At 42.8% G+C, this 17,438-nt stretch overlaps 1 protein-coding gene and 1 long non-coding RNA gene across 4 annotated transcripts in view; one reads left to right on the forward strand and one right to left on the reverse strand.

Moving 5' to 3' along the window:
- The first annotated feature begins 221 nt into the window (after positions 1-221).
- Positions 222-17,438, forward strand: part of THEMIS (thymocyte selection associated) — a 90,642-nt gene continuing 73,425 nt past the window's right edge. Inside the window, exon 1 of one of the 3 annotated variants that reach the window (XM_038177499.2) lies at positions 222-446. In XM_038177499.2, the coding sequence (XP_038033427.1) occupies positions 356-446 (91 nt within the window). In that variant the 5' untranslated portion in view covers positions 222-355. The remainder of the gene's footprint in view (positions 447-17,438) is intronic. The other 2 variants (XM_013096857.5, XM_005009586.6) reach the window with 2 other exon arrangements.
- Positions 14,710-15,891, reverse strand: LOC113843236 (uncharacterized). Its single transcript, XR_003496461.3, has 2 exons — positions 15,738-15,891; positions 14,710-15,117 (listed from the first exon to the last, which is right to left on the reverse strand). It is a non-coding gene; the product is annotated as an uncharacterized lncRNA (long non-coding RNA).

Here is a 17,438-nt window from a genome sequence, read left to right on the forward strand (position 1 = left end):
TCTTTCTGCGGGGGTCAGTATTTCCAGGCACTGAATCAGTAAACAATGAGATGGAGTTTTATGGCAGATGCCCCCGACAACTCCAAAGTTTGGTCCCCACAGCGGTGCCTGCACCTCTTGGTGGGGCCAGGTACCCATGCTCGGCATCCCCTCTTCTCACTCCACTCGTCTGCAGCCGTGGGAGGAAGCGGCCAGCGAGGCGAGGAAGCAGAAGTACCTTCCTGTGCTGCTCCTCCCCACCTCGGAGCCCTGCAGCTCTCGGGGTGCAGCACAAGCTGGGCTGCAAGCCTTGAATGCTCCAGAACTTCTCACCAGCCGTTAGGTGCCAGACACACATGCTGCCTCGTGGTGGACCATGGCATGTACCCTTGAGAAGTTCATTCATTCTTTGGACCCCAGAGCCCTTCCCAGGGTCCTCCAAATCCAGTCAGGCATCTATTTCCAAGGTGAGCAGCGCGTGCTTTTGGCAAGGTCTTGCAAGTCCTTCTTGGACACCAGGTCCTCCCTGTGAGGGGTTGGGGGTGGAGGTGGAGGGAGGATGTTGACAGACTTGTCTCCTGGCAGCTTCCCTCCAGTTTTTTTACCCCCTTTGAATAAAACAGTGTAAGGATGCTGTTGGGAAGAGTCTTTGGAATGGTGTGCATCTGGTCTTCTAACAGGCTTTGAGGAAGGTGAAGTCATTAGTGCTCATCATATCCTGGAAATAGTACTGGAATGAGTCACGAATTTGCCTTGCACTGGCTCAGAAATCAGTCCAGAAATGGTGAATCACCTTGCGGCAGTTAATCGATTAATGCTAGTCCTGGCATTGGCATGGAGCAATAATCTCTGTCTTCAAAGTAAAGAAACAGTCTGGAAAGTGACCATGAAGGATAATAAGGAAAAACTTTTTCCTGAAGTTCTGAGCTGCTTTTGAGGGTGCTTTAGTTGCACGCTAATACGAAGGGATGGGTATAAGCCAGATAGGAGTAGCACAGGGGCCATATTTTGCTCTGTTTTTCTGCATTAGCTTTTGTTTGCTTGTTTGTTTTAATGCTGTATTTATTATTGTTGGGCTGTGCTTGTACACAAAGTAGAGTGGAAGGATGGTAAAGAGGCTTGCTCTGGAGGGAGAAGTTCCGCACTTGGTCAGGGCATAAGACTGCATTTAATAACAGTGAAAACACCATGTCAAGCCTGTGTATCAGTCTAGGAAAAGTAGGTTACCTGCTTGTCACTGCAGATCAATGGTTTGCAGAGGGATTAAGTGAGGACCTGATGTAAATAAATGTCTTAGCTGGACCATGCAGATTTTACAAATTCCTGGCAGCCAGGGGAGAAGGAGGGTAAACTTAGGCTCACGCTACATAAAACAGAGGGTGCTTTATGATATGATCTCAAGCTTCAGGATCCACAATATTTACATTTACGTCATTCTAAAAATCCCCACGCTGCCCCACAGTAGGAGGAAAGAGGAGCTGTGGCCGTGGAAAATCTGCACTGCCCTCCTGGAGCTGGGGCTGGTGGGGGTGATCCTTCCTTCTGCTCTTGGGCAGGTGGGAGGATGGGAAGGGCACACTTCTGCCACAACCATGGTAGGCAGCCGTGTTGTCCTGACTGCCCAGACTAGCTGCTTGGAGACTGCCCAGGGCCTGTGAATAGTGCTGAAGTGCAAAAAGGTATTCTAGGAGATTAACTTGGCCAAAATTACCAGAAAATTTTGAAAATATGATTTTCTGAGCAGGCCTCTCTTGTGGCCTGCTCAAATTGTACTGTGTAAAATGGCCCAAGAACTTGATTCCAGCTTGAAATGAATGAAAATCTTGATGAGGAGGCTGCTACCTAGGTGATGATTTTAAATTAAAAAAATCACTTTTTTAAGTTGGAGTAGCCACCATAACTGCCTCTCTGCATACAGCTAGAAAGCAGAGGTAACATAAATAGAAGATGTAAATTTATATGCATATATATGTGTGTATACACACACATAATGCTGTGAGGTACATACATTGATGCAAAACACTAAAATAAAACTACAACAGCCCTTCTGTCAGCAGGTTTCTGGGTCCCTCCAGTTTGCATCCTGCTGCTGGTGGGTGGCAAAGCTCTACACCCTCAGAGCAGGGTGTATTTCAGCACAGGCTTCCATTTGCTGTGTAGACCCTGGAGCATGAGGAGAAGGCATCGGTGGAGGCACAGCCACACTGTAGCAGTGCTCTCTCATGTGAGGAAAAGGCTCTTAACTGGCAACTGTCTTTAAGACAAGGGCTGTCCAGCCTACCAGGTGGCGTGCTGCTCTGGTTCTCCTTAAGCTGCCAGCAGCACCTCCTCTTCCTGCCCTCTGTTCCCGGTGGTTTCCTCTCATCTTGGCTCTGTGCCTCCCCACCAGCAGGCTAGGTGCTCCACTGACACACGTACTGGTGCATGCAGTACGTGAGCAATCGTGGTGTTGGTAATGTCACGCCTCGCCTATTGACAGCAATGTGGGTTTATTGCTGTGGTTGCAGGGACCAAATCACAGCATTCATGCCATGATTTTAGTAGCTGCCAACCTGCTACAGGCAGCTTGGTCAGCTGATTCCCACCTGGATTAGCTGATTTATGGAGCTGGGTTTTGTAAGAATCTTAAACCTTTCTCAGTACAACATTTAGATAGTAAGAGAAAAGATGTATTTTAAATCATCACACTGCTGAGATTGTTTGAAACTGGTCAGTAGCAAAGGATGAATAATTTCATGACATAAGAATTTAAAATAGTGAGAACTTGTACACTAGTGAGAATATTGTACTAGTGTACAATAGTGAGAAGTGTACATGCTGAGAAACAAAAATAAAACAGCAACAACAAAAAACAAACATACAGCACGGTCTCTTAATGCCAGTTTAAACAGTTACACAGAATGGCAAGTGGAATAAATAATGATTTACTAAATCCATTAAGAGCTGTCAGATCAAAGCTGCAGCAGGCAGCCAATGAAGGTTGTAACCATATATCTGGTAAAGAGACGGTGGAGTTTAATTCATGCTCTGGTTTTCTGTGGTGCACTGATGTGCTGTGGGGATGAAAATCTTCATTTACTCAATCTGGAAGCAACATTTTGCACAAAATGCACTTATGTCTAAATGATATTAAAAATATATGACTTGCAAATTTGCGTAACTGCTCTTGACAGAGTTTCAGTACCTCTGGAAGCATAAGGAAAACATAATGCTATACATCTTTGTAATGTAAGGGTCTGTGTATTTTTGTCCATGCAGTGAAATGTTTTTATTAGAAGCTGCAAAGTCAGGCTTTGGGGCAAGAGAGTGGGAATTTGATTGCCCTTGAACAAGGTAACAGCCCTTAAAAAAAAAAAAAAAAAAAAAAAAAAAGTTCCATCATTCTGCCTTCCTTCATACCATGTAGCACCAAATACAGTCTAGGTCTTTCCTTTTAGATGCAAGCCTACCTGCTACAGCACCAGGTGGAGAATATTGGAAACATGCTGTATGTACCCATTTTGCCATAAATTTCTCTACTGGCCCATACAAATTATGTCCCAGCTGATATTAATGGAATTGTGATTTATTTAACTGTTGTGGTGATTCCTCTCGAGTGGGCAGACGAGCTCCACCACAACCACTCTCTCACTCCCCCTCCTCAAAGAGGAACAGGGAGAAAATATGATGAAAAGGGCTCAAAGGTTGAGATAAGGACAAGGAGATCACACAGTAGTTATTGTAATGGGCAAAACAGACTCGGTGTAGGGAGACAGTAAGATTTATTGCTTATTACTAACAAGCTAGAGAAGTGAGAAACAAAGGAAAGAAACCAAAAGCACCTCCCCCCCCATCCACCCTCTTCCACCTCCTCCCCCTGAGCGGTGCAGGGGAACGGGGGAATAGGGGTTATGGTCAGTCTACAGCACTTCTCTGCCGCTCCTTCTCAGTCATTCTCTTCCCCTGTGCTGTGGGGTCCCACCCACGGGATGCAGTCCTTGATGAACTGATCCGGCGTGGGCTTCCCACAGGCAGCAGCTCTTCCAGAGCTGCTCCAGATATGGGTCCGTACCACGGGGTCCATCCCTCAGGAGCAAACTGCTCCAACCTGGGTCCCCTACGGGCAGCAGCTCCTGCCAGGTCACCTGCTCCTGCGTGGTCTCCTCTCCACGGGCTACAGGTCCGGCCCGGAATCTGCTCCGGCAGGGGTCTTCCACAGGTGGCAGCCTCCATCAGTGCAGGTCCACCTGCTCCACCCTGGTCTCCTCCATGGGCTGCAGAGTGGAACTCTGCTCCACCGTGGTACTCCATGGGCTGCAAGGGGACAGCGTGATTCACCATGGTCCTCTCCACAGGCTGCAGGAGACTTCTGCTCCAACACCTGGAGCACCTCTCCCCCTCCTTCTTCACTGACGTTGGCGCCTGCAAGGCTTCTTCCTCACTCCTCTCCCAGCTGCTGTGTGGCGCAGCGTTTTTTTCCCTGTCTTAAATACGCACACACAGAGGTGCAAAACAAAATCGCTTGTTGGCTCAGCTCTGGTCAGCAGTGGGGCCCTTACCAAACATGGGGCAGCTTCTAGTGCCTTCTCACAGAAACCACCCCTATGGCCCCCTGTTACCAAAACCTTGCCACATAAACCCACTACAACTGTACCTTCCAAAACTGCAAAGGGACAAGCCTACATGTATATAGACCCCTTAGCTAAAGGCATTTGAAATTTTGTGGTTGGTGATGAATGCTACAATATAGACTCCTCTCTGCGGAACAGTTCCCTTTTCTGTTCTTGGCTTGAACCAGAGGGTTGGGTTTCCTGTAAAGTTTTACATTAGCAGTATGAGAGCAGCAGCAGTTACAATGTTTTTCATGCCATACCTGGACTTTGGGGTGATCTGAAGCCCCAGCCAGCTTGCCTTTGGCTGGAAGGTCAAGGTTTGAGGGGCTGACTCAAGTTCCCATGTTCTTCGTGACCTTCCCTTCTACAAGTGTGTGGCTGTATGCTCAGAGTCCCAGCCTGCAGTCACTCTCTGTGGCTGTCTGGCGCTATGCAGTGTCAGGAAGATGAGTTTTTAGTAACAGCCTTGACTTCTTCTGAAGTGCTTTTCATTTATCATACTCGATGGGCCATATAGAAGTAGGAAAATTATTGTCATCCCTGGTCTACAAACAGAAACACAGTTGAGAGAAGAGCACGGTACTGCCAGCCCCAGGGATACCTCTTAAGGCAGCTGTTTGGGACTCTGAAGTTCACCGTCCTTGTCATAATAGCACCTCTGCAGAAACCGGACTGCTAAGGGAAATAGGAAGGCTGAGTATAAGCTGAAAGCAAATTTGTCACATACAAATATCTTAGTAATCAGCACTGATTAGAAAGGAACTACGGTGCAGTCTGAAGTACATGACAATTTAATAGCTCATTAAAATATGCTATTAACAAATTAAACTGCCAAAACTCCATTAGAAACTGATGTGATTGATTGAATATCTTTCTTTGAACATTTTAGTAAATATTGATGCTTATTGAGCTAAGTATTGTATGGCCACTGATTTTTTACAGATAGCATGAAAGTATGAGCTTTCATCTTTATGTTGCAAAAATTATGTCTGTTTTAATACTGATATAATTATTTTATGGGTAATTGAATTTAATATTCTGCAGGCTTAATTTAACCACTGGCAGAATAGTAAAAAGTGTCAAACTTTAATTGTGAAAGATGTGGAATTGCGTTGCTCGAGGCACCTATTGTGTTTCTTGCCACTAGCCATATTCCCTACCCACAGCATTCCCAGTTTTTACTCAATATAAATAGAAATACTGTGTTGCATTTTTTATTCCCCTAAAGCACACTTCAGCTATGGGATTAGGACCCCAAGAATTGGGATTTGTTACAGTATGGAGAAACTTGGTAGTTCCTCAACATAGTTGAGCTGCTCCAAAGCAGCACTTGCTGTGTAAATTGCAATGCCAGAATGTCTCTTTATGATGGACTCATGAAAATCATTGGGAAAGTTTATGCTGTACACCCTTTCTATGGGGAAAAGAGATCTTCAAGGCAGCAGCCTCCAACTCCACAGGTCTGGGGTGCAGTAAAGCACCAGGCTGCAAATGCAGTGCTCTGCTCTGCTCCCACTGCTGGGGGGCTGGAAAATTCCAGGTCTCTCGGTGCAGGGAGTAAGCAGTGGGAAGAGATAGCTGTGGGGTCGCATGCATACCCATGGCTGATGCCCTTGCAGGTCTAAAAGATGCTCAAGATTGCCAGGTGTGCATCCCCCAGCCCCAGGCAACTGTTTGGTGCTCTTTGAAAGCTGCAAGGGGTAATGCCAAACAAATCCCACAGGGACATGTTCCTTCTTTGGTGAATGCGAACAGCTCCATTCACAAATGCTTTTTGGTGAACCATGAAGAACATGAGCATACTCAGGCTCATGGTTACTCTTGGCTATCTGCATATCCATGCCCGTTCTCTGCCTCTGCAGTTTCAATTTCACCCTTTCTGCTTCTGTTACTGGGAAGCAGCATCTTTCCAGAGCGTGCTTCTGTGAGCCTTGCAGGAGAGCCATGGGTTCAGCCAGCCATCAGCAGAGCACTGCAACCAATTACAAAAAGTCCTGTTAACCCTGGAACTGCATCTAGGCAAACTGGATAAAAGAGGAATCCTCGTACATCATTTCTGTTGCCCCAAGTCTTATTTGTGCAAGAAATCATGCTCAACACTAACAGAAAACAATCATGTAGGATGGAATGATTTTTAATCCTTTTAAGGCAACCTAGAGGAAACAAACCCTACTGGCTTAGTGTAAGAAGCCAGAGTCAATGAAAACTAGGATATGTAGTATTTAATACCCATGAATAAATCAAGAAAGCTTCCTCTTCATGATTAATAAAGGCACTTTCTATTTAAAAAACAACAACCAACCAATGAAAAATAAAAATAAAGCAACAACAAAGCCCACACTGTTTAAACAGAGGAAAAATTGTGGACAACTTTGAACAGCTTTGATGAAGATAATCGGGGCTGTACTTCTTAGAGGTGGAAGATAATAAAAATGACCTGTGTTTTCACAGGGTGGAGTCTTCTTCAAGTGAAAGGGTCAAGGGGAGAATTGCATGAGAAACTGTAGAACTTACTTTGTGGTACAGTCCTTGTGCTTGCTGATTTGCTTCGTTTTTGCAGAGATAGAAGCCAAATCTGTCTGTGAAAATGAAAGGGTTTCTTCCCTTGAACATAGTTATTTCCTTTCCTCTTGATTCAGCAGTTAGGAGTGAGATCCCTGGGTACAGCAGTAACAACAGATTGTTTGAATTCTCTTTTGTGGTCAGTAGTCAGAGGATGTTAGTAAATTTTCTCTATTAATATGTACCACTGAAACTCTCCTATACTTGTTCAGACTGCTTCAAAAACATATTTTATTCCAAACAAGAGGGAAACTGCCTTTCAATGAATACAGTATTGCATTCGAACGAAACCTGATTTTTATGGGTCAGATATTGCTCATTTTATCCATGCTGCTGCCCTCAATGGGATGACTCATCCAGACAGAGTGCGAAAAACCTGACCCACAGTAGCTGGCATTGAGAGGCAAAGACTTTTTGAGGATCATGGACATTTTCTTCATGTGAGATTCAGCTCTGGGCCTGTCTGTGGATGGCACCACAGATGGGTAGGATATCCAAAATACCTGGCTTATTTTGATGTGAGGATCTTCCCTGACATGCTGCAGGTGCCTGGAATGTGCTGATTTCCTGCAAGGGAACAGGCTCCCCAGATGTTCTTGTTGGGGGTGGCCTCCAGGGCTGAAAAGAGAAGGTGTGCAGCAGGAGTAGCCATGCTTCCCTGAGCACCAGCCTGCTGTCCTGTAAAAATACTGCAGTGACCTTCACAAACCTGGGCTCTGGGGAGGTAAGGGGACAACTACAGCAAATGGGAGGGGTAGGAAGGTCCTGGTATAAACTTCTTGTGGTACACAAGTCCATGACCATGCCTGTTGATGAGTTTCAGGTCTTTAGTGGGGGGTATTTTTTTCTACAATAACTTTTCTTCCAGCCATGATTTATGTGTGAAGGGATGTGGCCTTTGCCCAGGTTCACAGTTTCTGGTTAGCTCCCTTGGGCAGACAGTAATGGGTCAAGGGGCAACATGCAGTGGACTCAGTGGGGGAAGGTGCTTAAACTTGTTGCCATTTTGGGGCTCCATCTGTGATGCTCCACACTCTGGCCTGATCTTGCAACTCAATTTAAGCAGCCTTCTTAAACCCAGTCCAACAAAGTACATGTGCTGCAAAATATCTACTTCAATAAGCATACCTTAAGTCAAATTAATGCTGCAAAGCAAATGAATAAGACTAAATAAATCACAAACTGTTAAAACAGCAGTGATTTCAGAAGAAGCTTTTGACATTCTTTTTGTTACTACATTAATTCCAACTGGTGGGGGTAAAACTAACAAAAGGTCAAAGATGTTGCATTTGGAGCTGTGGTTTCACCTGCTCTTTCCATTATAGTGGGTACTGCATGCACAAAAGCTGTGCTTCCACACAGCCCTCCGGGTAGATGAGAATCAGAAAAAAAAAAAGGAAAAAAGAAAGCCATAAACCCATCAGGAAAGAAATAAATCAGAAACTGCAGAAGTAATTTTTTTTTTTTTTAAATTCCATTATGATTGAAATGGCTTAAAGCACTTGACATTTAAAGTTTGACTTTATATGGCTAAAGATAAATCTTACAGCTTTTGTTTTTTGATGGTTTTGTGCTGGCAAAAATCAGACCCTCTGCAGCCTAAGTAGATAAGATCAAGATAGGATGCCCTGTTTTCAAAGAGCCTTTTGAAGGGAGTTTACCTTCATGGCAATTTAGCCATGGAGCTCCTTGGAGGATTTTTGTCCCAGACTGATCAAATGTACAGATTTTTGTTGCTTAGGACACTTTAGAAAGAGAAGACCTGTTAGAAAACCCAGTAAGTCACTCAGTCACTTGATAGGGTGACTTGATAGGGGACTGGGTACACAAACTCATGCCACCTTCATGACAACCACAAACCCTGGGCCTCTGGAGCATCGTGTGGGATGGAACACGGGGGAGCTGTGATCACCCACTCTCAGTAGGCACACCTTCCAGGGGTAGGAAGGAAGGGGCGGATGAAAGCTTCATGTGGTTTGCAGCTACTCTCACAGCTTGGGTTTGGAGAGAGAAGCTGGGGCATGCTTCATTCTTTGCCTGCCATTGTGTATATGATTTTCAGCCTTTGTATTTTCCCCAGAAGCTGTGAGTTTGTGGGGTTCAATGGGGAAAGTCCATCATGCTGATTATCCTCTAAAGTGGTTGGGAAATACTTGACTGAAAAAGACACGTAACTTTCTCTTGTCAGAAACTGGTTGCTTTTCCCTTCTGCTTCAGCAGAGTGTAATACCATTAATGCTATTAAGCAAAACTCTCCTCCCTGCAACTTTAAAATATATCTCACTTCTTGCTAAAGAGCATAAACTCTGGACAATTGACTAACCCCCACATAATGCCCATAAAGAATGATATCTTTTTTACTGACTCTAATTATAGATGCATTATGCCCTTCATATTACTTTGAGAGCCTGCAGCAGCCTTAATAAAACTGATTTTAACCAAGCTATGTCACAGCAGAGAGCAGGCTATTGCAGTTCCAGTGGAATGGCTACACCGGAGTGTTGTGCCTTTCTGTGAAAGCAGAATCATTTTAGCAGCCACTGAAACACAGGCACCTCTGATCTGGGAAGACAGCACCCATATGGGCAACCGATGACAACATAATAGTGGAGAAAGAAACATTCGGAGAAGGACGCTGGGACAAAGTTCTCCTCTTTCAAGACTTGTCAGGAGATCTGTCATCTCCTCGCAAAGCAGCCAGGCTCCTGGTTCTTTGGATCTTCTTTCAAAGACATCTCAGCCTGCCAGCTACAATGAATTCAGTGGGTGCTACTGAGAGATGAAAAGGGCGAATTCTTTCCTTCAAGGATGCAAACTCATGGGGCTAGGGAGTCAATGCCTACTGTTCTGCCTGCAAAGTTACTTGGTTGCATTAGTAGAAAAGTGTGGCCTTTGTTGAAAAACAGAATAGCGGGTATTTGGAAGTGCTTAGCAGCACCCTGTAGCAGACAGGCTGTCGGACTGGGAGTCGGCCAGCCTGGACTTGAGCTCCAGCCCTGCTGAATGGCCCTCTGTGCCCCTGCGGTCAGGTCTTTTGTCTGGTGTGCATCGCTCTCCCCAGCCCTCCTCACTGAAGCACCCAGACTTGTGTGACTAAAGGGAGTTATGTAGAAGTGATGTATTATTGCTGTTTAGTCATGGATCTGATTTTGAGCAACACTCCCTATAAGGATCACTGAAGCATTCACTCCTAGAGCAGTCACCGAATGGGGCTCTAAGCTACTGGAAAGCAAAAGAGAAATATTACTGAGATGGTTGCTGTGCTGTTGTTCTAACTTGTATTACAAGGTTTTTCTCTCAGTAGTACTGTCACATGCCCTGACATGAAGAATGACATGATCCATCTCATACATTAGCTATATTTAAATTTTATCTTGTTGTTTTTAATATGAAAAGACTCTTCTTGTACATTTAATAGGAAATAACTCAGATAAAGGGCTCATGATAGGGACGATGCTGGTGTGGCTGCTTAACATTTTAGGGAAGATGGAGGAGAAAGATGCTGAATCAATTGTTATGGTTGCTTTGATGTGATCACAGCAGTTGCTAATACAGATTGTCAAACTAGAGATGAGTTTATGAAAGGATATAAATGTGTTTTTTATTGAACAAAGTAGCAATCCAGAAAAGGTGGTTTCAAAGGCAACAAGTTCTTTAATTACAGCCTTCAGGGGCATTGTTTGATCACTGTAAATAAACTGCTTTATTCTGGGTTCTGTTAAAATGCTTTTTATTTTTTTTTTGCACTCTACTGCATACATTTTTCTCAAATCAAAAAGATTCAATCCTTAAGTTTACTGGATTTACTTTTCAATGTCTTATACTTGCTTTGTGACTTGAATGGGAAAAACACAGTGACTTTTATGTGCAACAGCAAATAAATGCACTAAAAAGTCCATTTTAGTTTTAATTTTTCTTTTTTTTTAGTATATTTTTTTGGGGGGGTCAACATCACACAGACTGAATAAATTCTTTCAGGGTCATGTTGTCACACAGCAGGTATTTTCATAGTGTTTTAAGACTAATTATTGTGGCTTTTAAAGGAAAAAGTATTTTTATTTTCCCTTTTGAAAACCGTGCAGTTTCCCTCCCTTCCTTTTATCAGCACAAATATTTGCTGTAAATGCCTATATGACAAATCACATAGGTAACATTTTTCTTGTCTGAATGTAATCTTCATTGTACTATTCCAGGCAAACCGCCAAGCAAGGGCTAAAATCAGGACTAAGGCAATCTAGTTGCAGAGAAATATGTAATTACAATCAATACTGTATGTACAACTGCACCCCCTCAAAGTGGATCTGATCTTGTATGGATGGCAGAGTTTCATTTTTTTATTTTTTATTTTTTAATTATTATTATTATTATTATTTATTTTAAATGTTATGTTTTATTTTTTAATTCTGGTATTATTAAAAAGGAGGCTTTTACAATGACAGTCTAGGTCCATTAGACATCCTTTTCCCAACCTCTCACCTGAAGAGTCTTTCAACCTCTTGGTATATTTCAAATTAATTTGCTAAAGGAGGAGGTAATTGAAGTCCTACAAACTGCCCATGAAAATGGTCATATAGATAGATACCCATCTATATACTTATCTACTGTCATATCTATCTGTCAGTCTATTCTTGTATCACTACTGACAAGCTTCACTACTGAAGGTGGACCTCTGACTTCCTTAATTGGTGGAAAATGCTATAACACACTTCCACTGGTGGCTGTACAAGCATTATATCCAGCCTCTCTTCTGGGATGAAAGGTACCTGTCCTGCACCTACGAGTCCTGGGATACTTGGGCACTCTCTCCATCTGCTCCGCTAAAAGCGTTTCTCTGTTCTGGAAGATTTAAATCACGCTTCCTATCTGCTTAATTCCCTTTCCCTTCTTAATGATGCCAAAAATATGTCTTTCCTTTGTTCCTCTTTTATTTAAAACAATAATGGGTTCACTTTCCTTGTTATTATTACTAGGCATTAGATTTACCAGCGAATTATGTACCCATGTAACAGTTTATTTCTCTGATAACCAGCTCCTCTGCTTCGCTTCGCTTCGCTTCGCTTCGCTTCTCTTCTCTTCTCTTCTTCTCTTTCTCTTTCTCTTCTCTTCTCCACTTTTTCCCTAGAACTGGTGCTTTTAGAATGTCAATCCATTTGTTTTCCCCAGCATTACATTTTTGCTCAGATGAAAGACCTTGGGAGTTAAGGTGCTGTGACAGCCCTGTGTGTCTATTCTGTGCACTTTCCTTGGTGGTTTGCAGTCTGATGTTTATAATCCATCTTTTTCTGAATGCATTATCTTGGCCCTTGATGTTTCAAACTGAGCCTGCAGCTCCATGTAATGCTTTTTGTAGACTACAGCTTGAACTCCATATGCTTGTCTGCCTCAGGTATTTTGTCTCTTTTATAAGTGCAGATTTTCCTTTCTTGTGTATTTTACCCTTTTCTTGTACTCTTTTAGACTTTCTGCCATCTCTACAGTGCCAGACTGTTGTTCACCCCTTGTATGTTGTTATTTGCATTTCTCATGTTTGGCAATTTTTTCTTGCTTTGTCAAAGGCAAATTTTTGGGCCATTCAGTCATCTGTTTTTGAGTGTTTGGTGTATCTAGTCTCTTCTCATGGATCCTGTTAGATTGGTTCTGAAACCTCGGACTCACCAATAACTTAAAAGTGTTTTCACTTTTTTGCAAGCTCTGCTTATACTTTCTATTGTGTGGTGGAGGGGGCTGTACTTCTTAAACTCTCTGCAGTACAATCTGTAGTAAAGATAGTGTGCCTGAGGAAAAGCAAACCTGATGAAAGTAGTAAGTCCCTTAGAACCAGCCATAACCAGAAGCAGGACCCTCCACTGCCTCCCTTCTTTATTTTCCACTCTGCTGCAGATACAGGCTGAAGTAGTGGTTAAATCTTCATCAATCACAGCATTTTCTGGAGAGGATCAGCCTCTTAACTCTTCCGTTCTTCCCCTCACAGCAGTTACTTGGTTTGCTTTACTCCATCTACCATATTATTTACTAATCTCCCCAAGGCAGCGAGGCCACCAAACCCTCACCGCTCAATGCCTGTGCTCTTACAGAGTAGCACCGCCAGCGTGTGGGTGCACAGCGGATCCCAGGTGGATCGAAGGCAGTGCTTGCGAAGGCTGACTAGCAGAGATGAAAGTAAATGTGCCCGAAGCCTGTAATTAGACAGTGGAGATACTTTCAATATGCTAAATGGTTTCTTGGGGTCTATTTTCAAGTGAGGTAGTCTGGAGACACTGTGTCTAAATCTGCGCTGAATTAAAAAAAAAAAAAAAAAAAAAAAAAGCCTCTGGAAGCCATGAGCTCCCATTTTGAACATTTTTTTGCAAATATTTGTTCAAGAGTGAGAATATTGGAATTCTTTGCTCATTTTTTGATGTTTCTGTAATGCAGAGCTCATCATGCAGGGTCCTTTGGGATTCCCCGTACCTCAAAATATCATGGTTGTTTGTGATTTCTGCTGCGTTTTATGTGAGGAGTGAGGTGGTTCAGCACAAAAGGAATACCACTGTCTTTGAGGCTGCTCAATTTTCTCTCCCTCTCACATGTAATAAGTATTGCACAAACTCTTTTCTGACTGTCATAAAATATCCTAGAGAGCTCAGCTAAAGCAAGAGAGCTATGATAATTCCTCATGTGTTTATTAGAGCAGCAGCTAGGCTGCTGATAGTAAGTGTAACAATATCTAGCAGAGAAAGCTGGGTTAGTCGGTGTTGAATTGCTCAGGGGCTAAGGGGAGAGAAAACAACTATGCAGTATCTTTACAATAAGAAAACTAGATTGTTGTTTTATAGTTAAAGGGCAGCAACTCTCTCGATCTTCTGGTTGGTACTAGACTGGTTGAAAGAATGCATAAACAGCATGTTCTTTCACTTGGCTGTAGTTAGTATTTGTGTGGCACTGTAATCCAGAACTATGTGCTAATTGCCATCCTGGTGTGCAAAAGGAAGTAGCCTTCTGGGGAAGTTTAGAGTCTGAGTACAGTGGTCCCCTTCGTCCTATATTACACAGAATCATCTAGGTTGGAAGAGACCTCCAAGATCACCTAGTCCAACCTCTGACCTAACAAGTCCTCCACTAAACCATATCCCTAAGCTCTACATCTAAACGTCTTTTAAAGACCTCCAGGGATGGTGACTCAACCACTTCCCTGGGCAACCTACTCCAATGCCTAACAACCCTTTCAGTAAAGTTCTTCCTAATACTAACTTAAACCTCCCCTTTTGCAACTTTAGCCTATTCCCCCTCATCCTGTCACCAGGCACATGGGAGAACAGACCAACCCCCACCTTTCTACAGCCTCCTTTAAAGTACCTATAGAGTGTGATAAGGTCATCCCGAGCCTCCTTTTCTCCAGGCTGAACAATCCCAGCTTCCTCAGCAGCTCCTCATAAGACTTGTTCTCCAGACTCCTCACCAGCTTTGTTGCCCTTCTCTGGACTCGCTCGAGCACTTTGATGTCCTTCTTGTAGTGAGGGGCCCAAAACTGAACACAGTACTCAAGGTGTGGCCTCACCAGTTGGAAGGGAAATCAGGCAATGTTGTACATCCAGTCTTCTGAAAGCATCTGCCACATGCTTTTATTTTTATTTGTATTTTTATATATATATATTTAATTTTTATTTGGATTTTTTGCTTAGGTTCCTTCTGCATAGGGTTAAAAACTACATTTATATGTCTTCTTCAGGGGAGCAGCTGGAGATTCCCTGGTGTCCATCTCAATTGCGAGAGGATAGCACAAGCAACAGAAAGGTTTGCAGGTTTTCCTGGGCGTATTTTCCTGATGGAGTGAACTCCATTGGTTGCTTCATGTTACTCTTGTTCTCCTGTGCTGACACAAACCTGTTAGTTTGTGGTGCTCTTCTCAGGCTTTGAGATTTAGGCTAATATGAAGGTGACTTTTGCTCAGGTTGGTCTTCCAGTGAGGTCAAGGTGGTGGCCAAGTGCTTGTTGCCTGAAAGCACTGTAGCAAAGTTGATAAATATGTCTTATACTCAGAGTGACTGGAACTGATATTGAGTAAGCCTTAGGAAAATTGTTGGGTTAATAGTTGCATTTTTGATATTACACTTAGGAAAAAAAAAAAAAAAAGCCTCTTTTTTTTTTTCCCTCCCCCACCTATAAGGAAAGCTGTAGAGTAGAGATTGTTACTTTCTGTGGGAAGTAAGTTCTGGAGGCAATGGCAATATTTCAGTACAGGCTATCTAAATTATTGATTGCTATATATAACCAGAGGTCAGATTTTAAATATCCGTCATTGCCTGAGACCATTCTTGCTACCTAGGTTAAAAGGCATGAAAGAAAAAGACAGGAGTTTCAACTGAACAAGATGCAAGAAAGGGCTATTAGAAGCTGTTGCATTAAAGGAGGATTTATGAGAGTAAAACACTTGTTTATTTCAAAGCCCTGCTAAAGGCTTTGAACGAGCTTCACAATGTTGAATTTAATAAGGTGACAGACGTAACAGATTGGTAATTGCTGTTGATAAACACACTTATTGCAATAGTACTAATATATGATAACAGTGCTGGCAAAATGCTATCCCAGGTATTCCTCACCAAAGGGTGAAGGCACAGAACTTACCAAGAAAGTGTCCCTGTTTTGGTGAAGAAGGAGCACAGCCCATCAGCTGCCCCTACTAGGTTTCCAAATGCATGTTCTTCCTCCCCAGCAGCTCTTTTTTCCTTGCTCTCTCTCTCTTTTTTTTTTTTTCCTTTTTTTTTTTTTCTCTTAGCACTCTATTATATCCTAACCTTATCCATTCCCTCCCCAGGGGTGACATTTAACATGATTTGGGTGAAGAGTCAAACACTATAGTCATATATGTTTAGCATATAATTCATTAAGCTCATTAGCATATTCAGGGTGTTAACTTCATTTTACACATAATGAAGCAAAAGGTTTCACTTGGGCACCATGGCCCTCAAGATTCTGTTCTGCTGCCAAAACAGGGCTATCCCACCAACACAAGACTCCCCTCCTCAGCAACCTCTCATACCAAGCTTGCAGATCTCCACCCACAAAGTTTGTCTAAGAGATAAATAAGAGCAAGCTGCTCAATTCCCCTTTGCCCAAGGCTGGTGCTTATCAGTGATGCTAACAAGTCTGATTGTTCTCCACAGAGGATTGTGGGAACAAAAATTTGTCTTGTCAGAGGAGATGAAGAGAATTTGTTTCTTTTAGATTTTTGTTAAAAATGTGACTAGGAACAGGGTAAAATTAACCTTGGAAGCACTTTGGGAAAAAGAGAAATGGAAATGAGTAAAACAGAAATATTTTAAATAGCAGTACAACGTTAGTAGCAGAGCAAAGGAATACAGTCACCAACAAATTAGGAGTGGAATGAGAATAAGGTTTCTCACCATGAGGGAAATGAAATTCTGAGATGGGATTCCAAGCACCACACTTCCACATCAGTTCAGGATAGAGCTTGATAAGTTCATAGAAGGAAATGCACTGCGTCAGAAGAATAGAAGTTAGCATTAAAGTTAATATTTCTGATGAGAGGCTTTTTTGTTCAAAGTAATGCTATCTACAAATGTAGCTGAAACAAGACTTAATCGCCATGTGTTTGCTGCACTGCCTTCATATATAATTAATTAATCCTGTGCCTCAAAGCTTCTGCTAATCTCCTGCAGGGACCAGGAAGAATTTTCCTTCTTCTGCATAACTTGGCTTTTGTTATGATTTTGCTTTATTATTCCCCTCACCCTCCACACCCCCAACACACATGTACTTCTGAAACATCAAAGATGAACCACAGCTAGTATGGAAAACGGAGGGTGTTTTTGGCAGGGCAAGTGGCAGTTCCAGATTGTGTTGAGGAATCTCTGAGATGCTTAGTTGGATTGCTTTGTTCCTGAACTCAGTCTTCTGAACATCACAAGAAAAAAGGATTATTTTTTTTTCCTTTTCTGCCAGGAAAGAATCAATAGGCTTGTTTCAGCATGGGGCAGGGATTACCACTGTTAATTTACCAGCCTTCAATTTTCTTTCACTTTCTTCAGATTTCCTGTTACTATGGAAATCTCAAATGTTGATTTCACTTTGATGTCTCCTGGCCTCTCCCTGGGTATCTTGTAGGATCTATAGTTTTTGTCTTCTGTTGCAGTCTATTGTTTTCTATGGTGTGTCCTGTGCTGTGCAGAGGCACCTTTCCTGCCTAGATTCCACCACCTGCTGATTTCATGAGGCAGCTCCTTATGACCCAGGCAGTCTATGCTCAGCCTCATTACGTTTTGGTTTTATAACTTTGAAATGCATGTTCTTCAAACCTTAACGTCC

This window comes from Anas platyrhynchos, chromosome 3, assembly GCF_047663525.1.
Source record: "Anas platyrhynchos isolate ZD024472 breed Pekin duck chromosome 3, IASCAAS_PekinDuck_T2T, whole genome shotgun sequence".
NCBI lineage: Eukaryota > Metazoa > Chordata > Aves > Anseriformes > Anatidae > Anas > Anas platyrhynchos.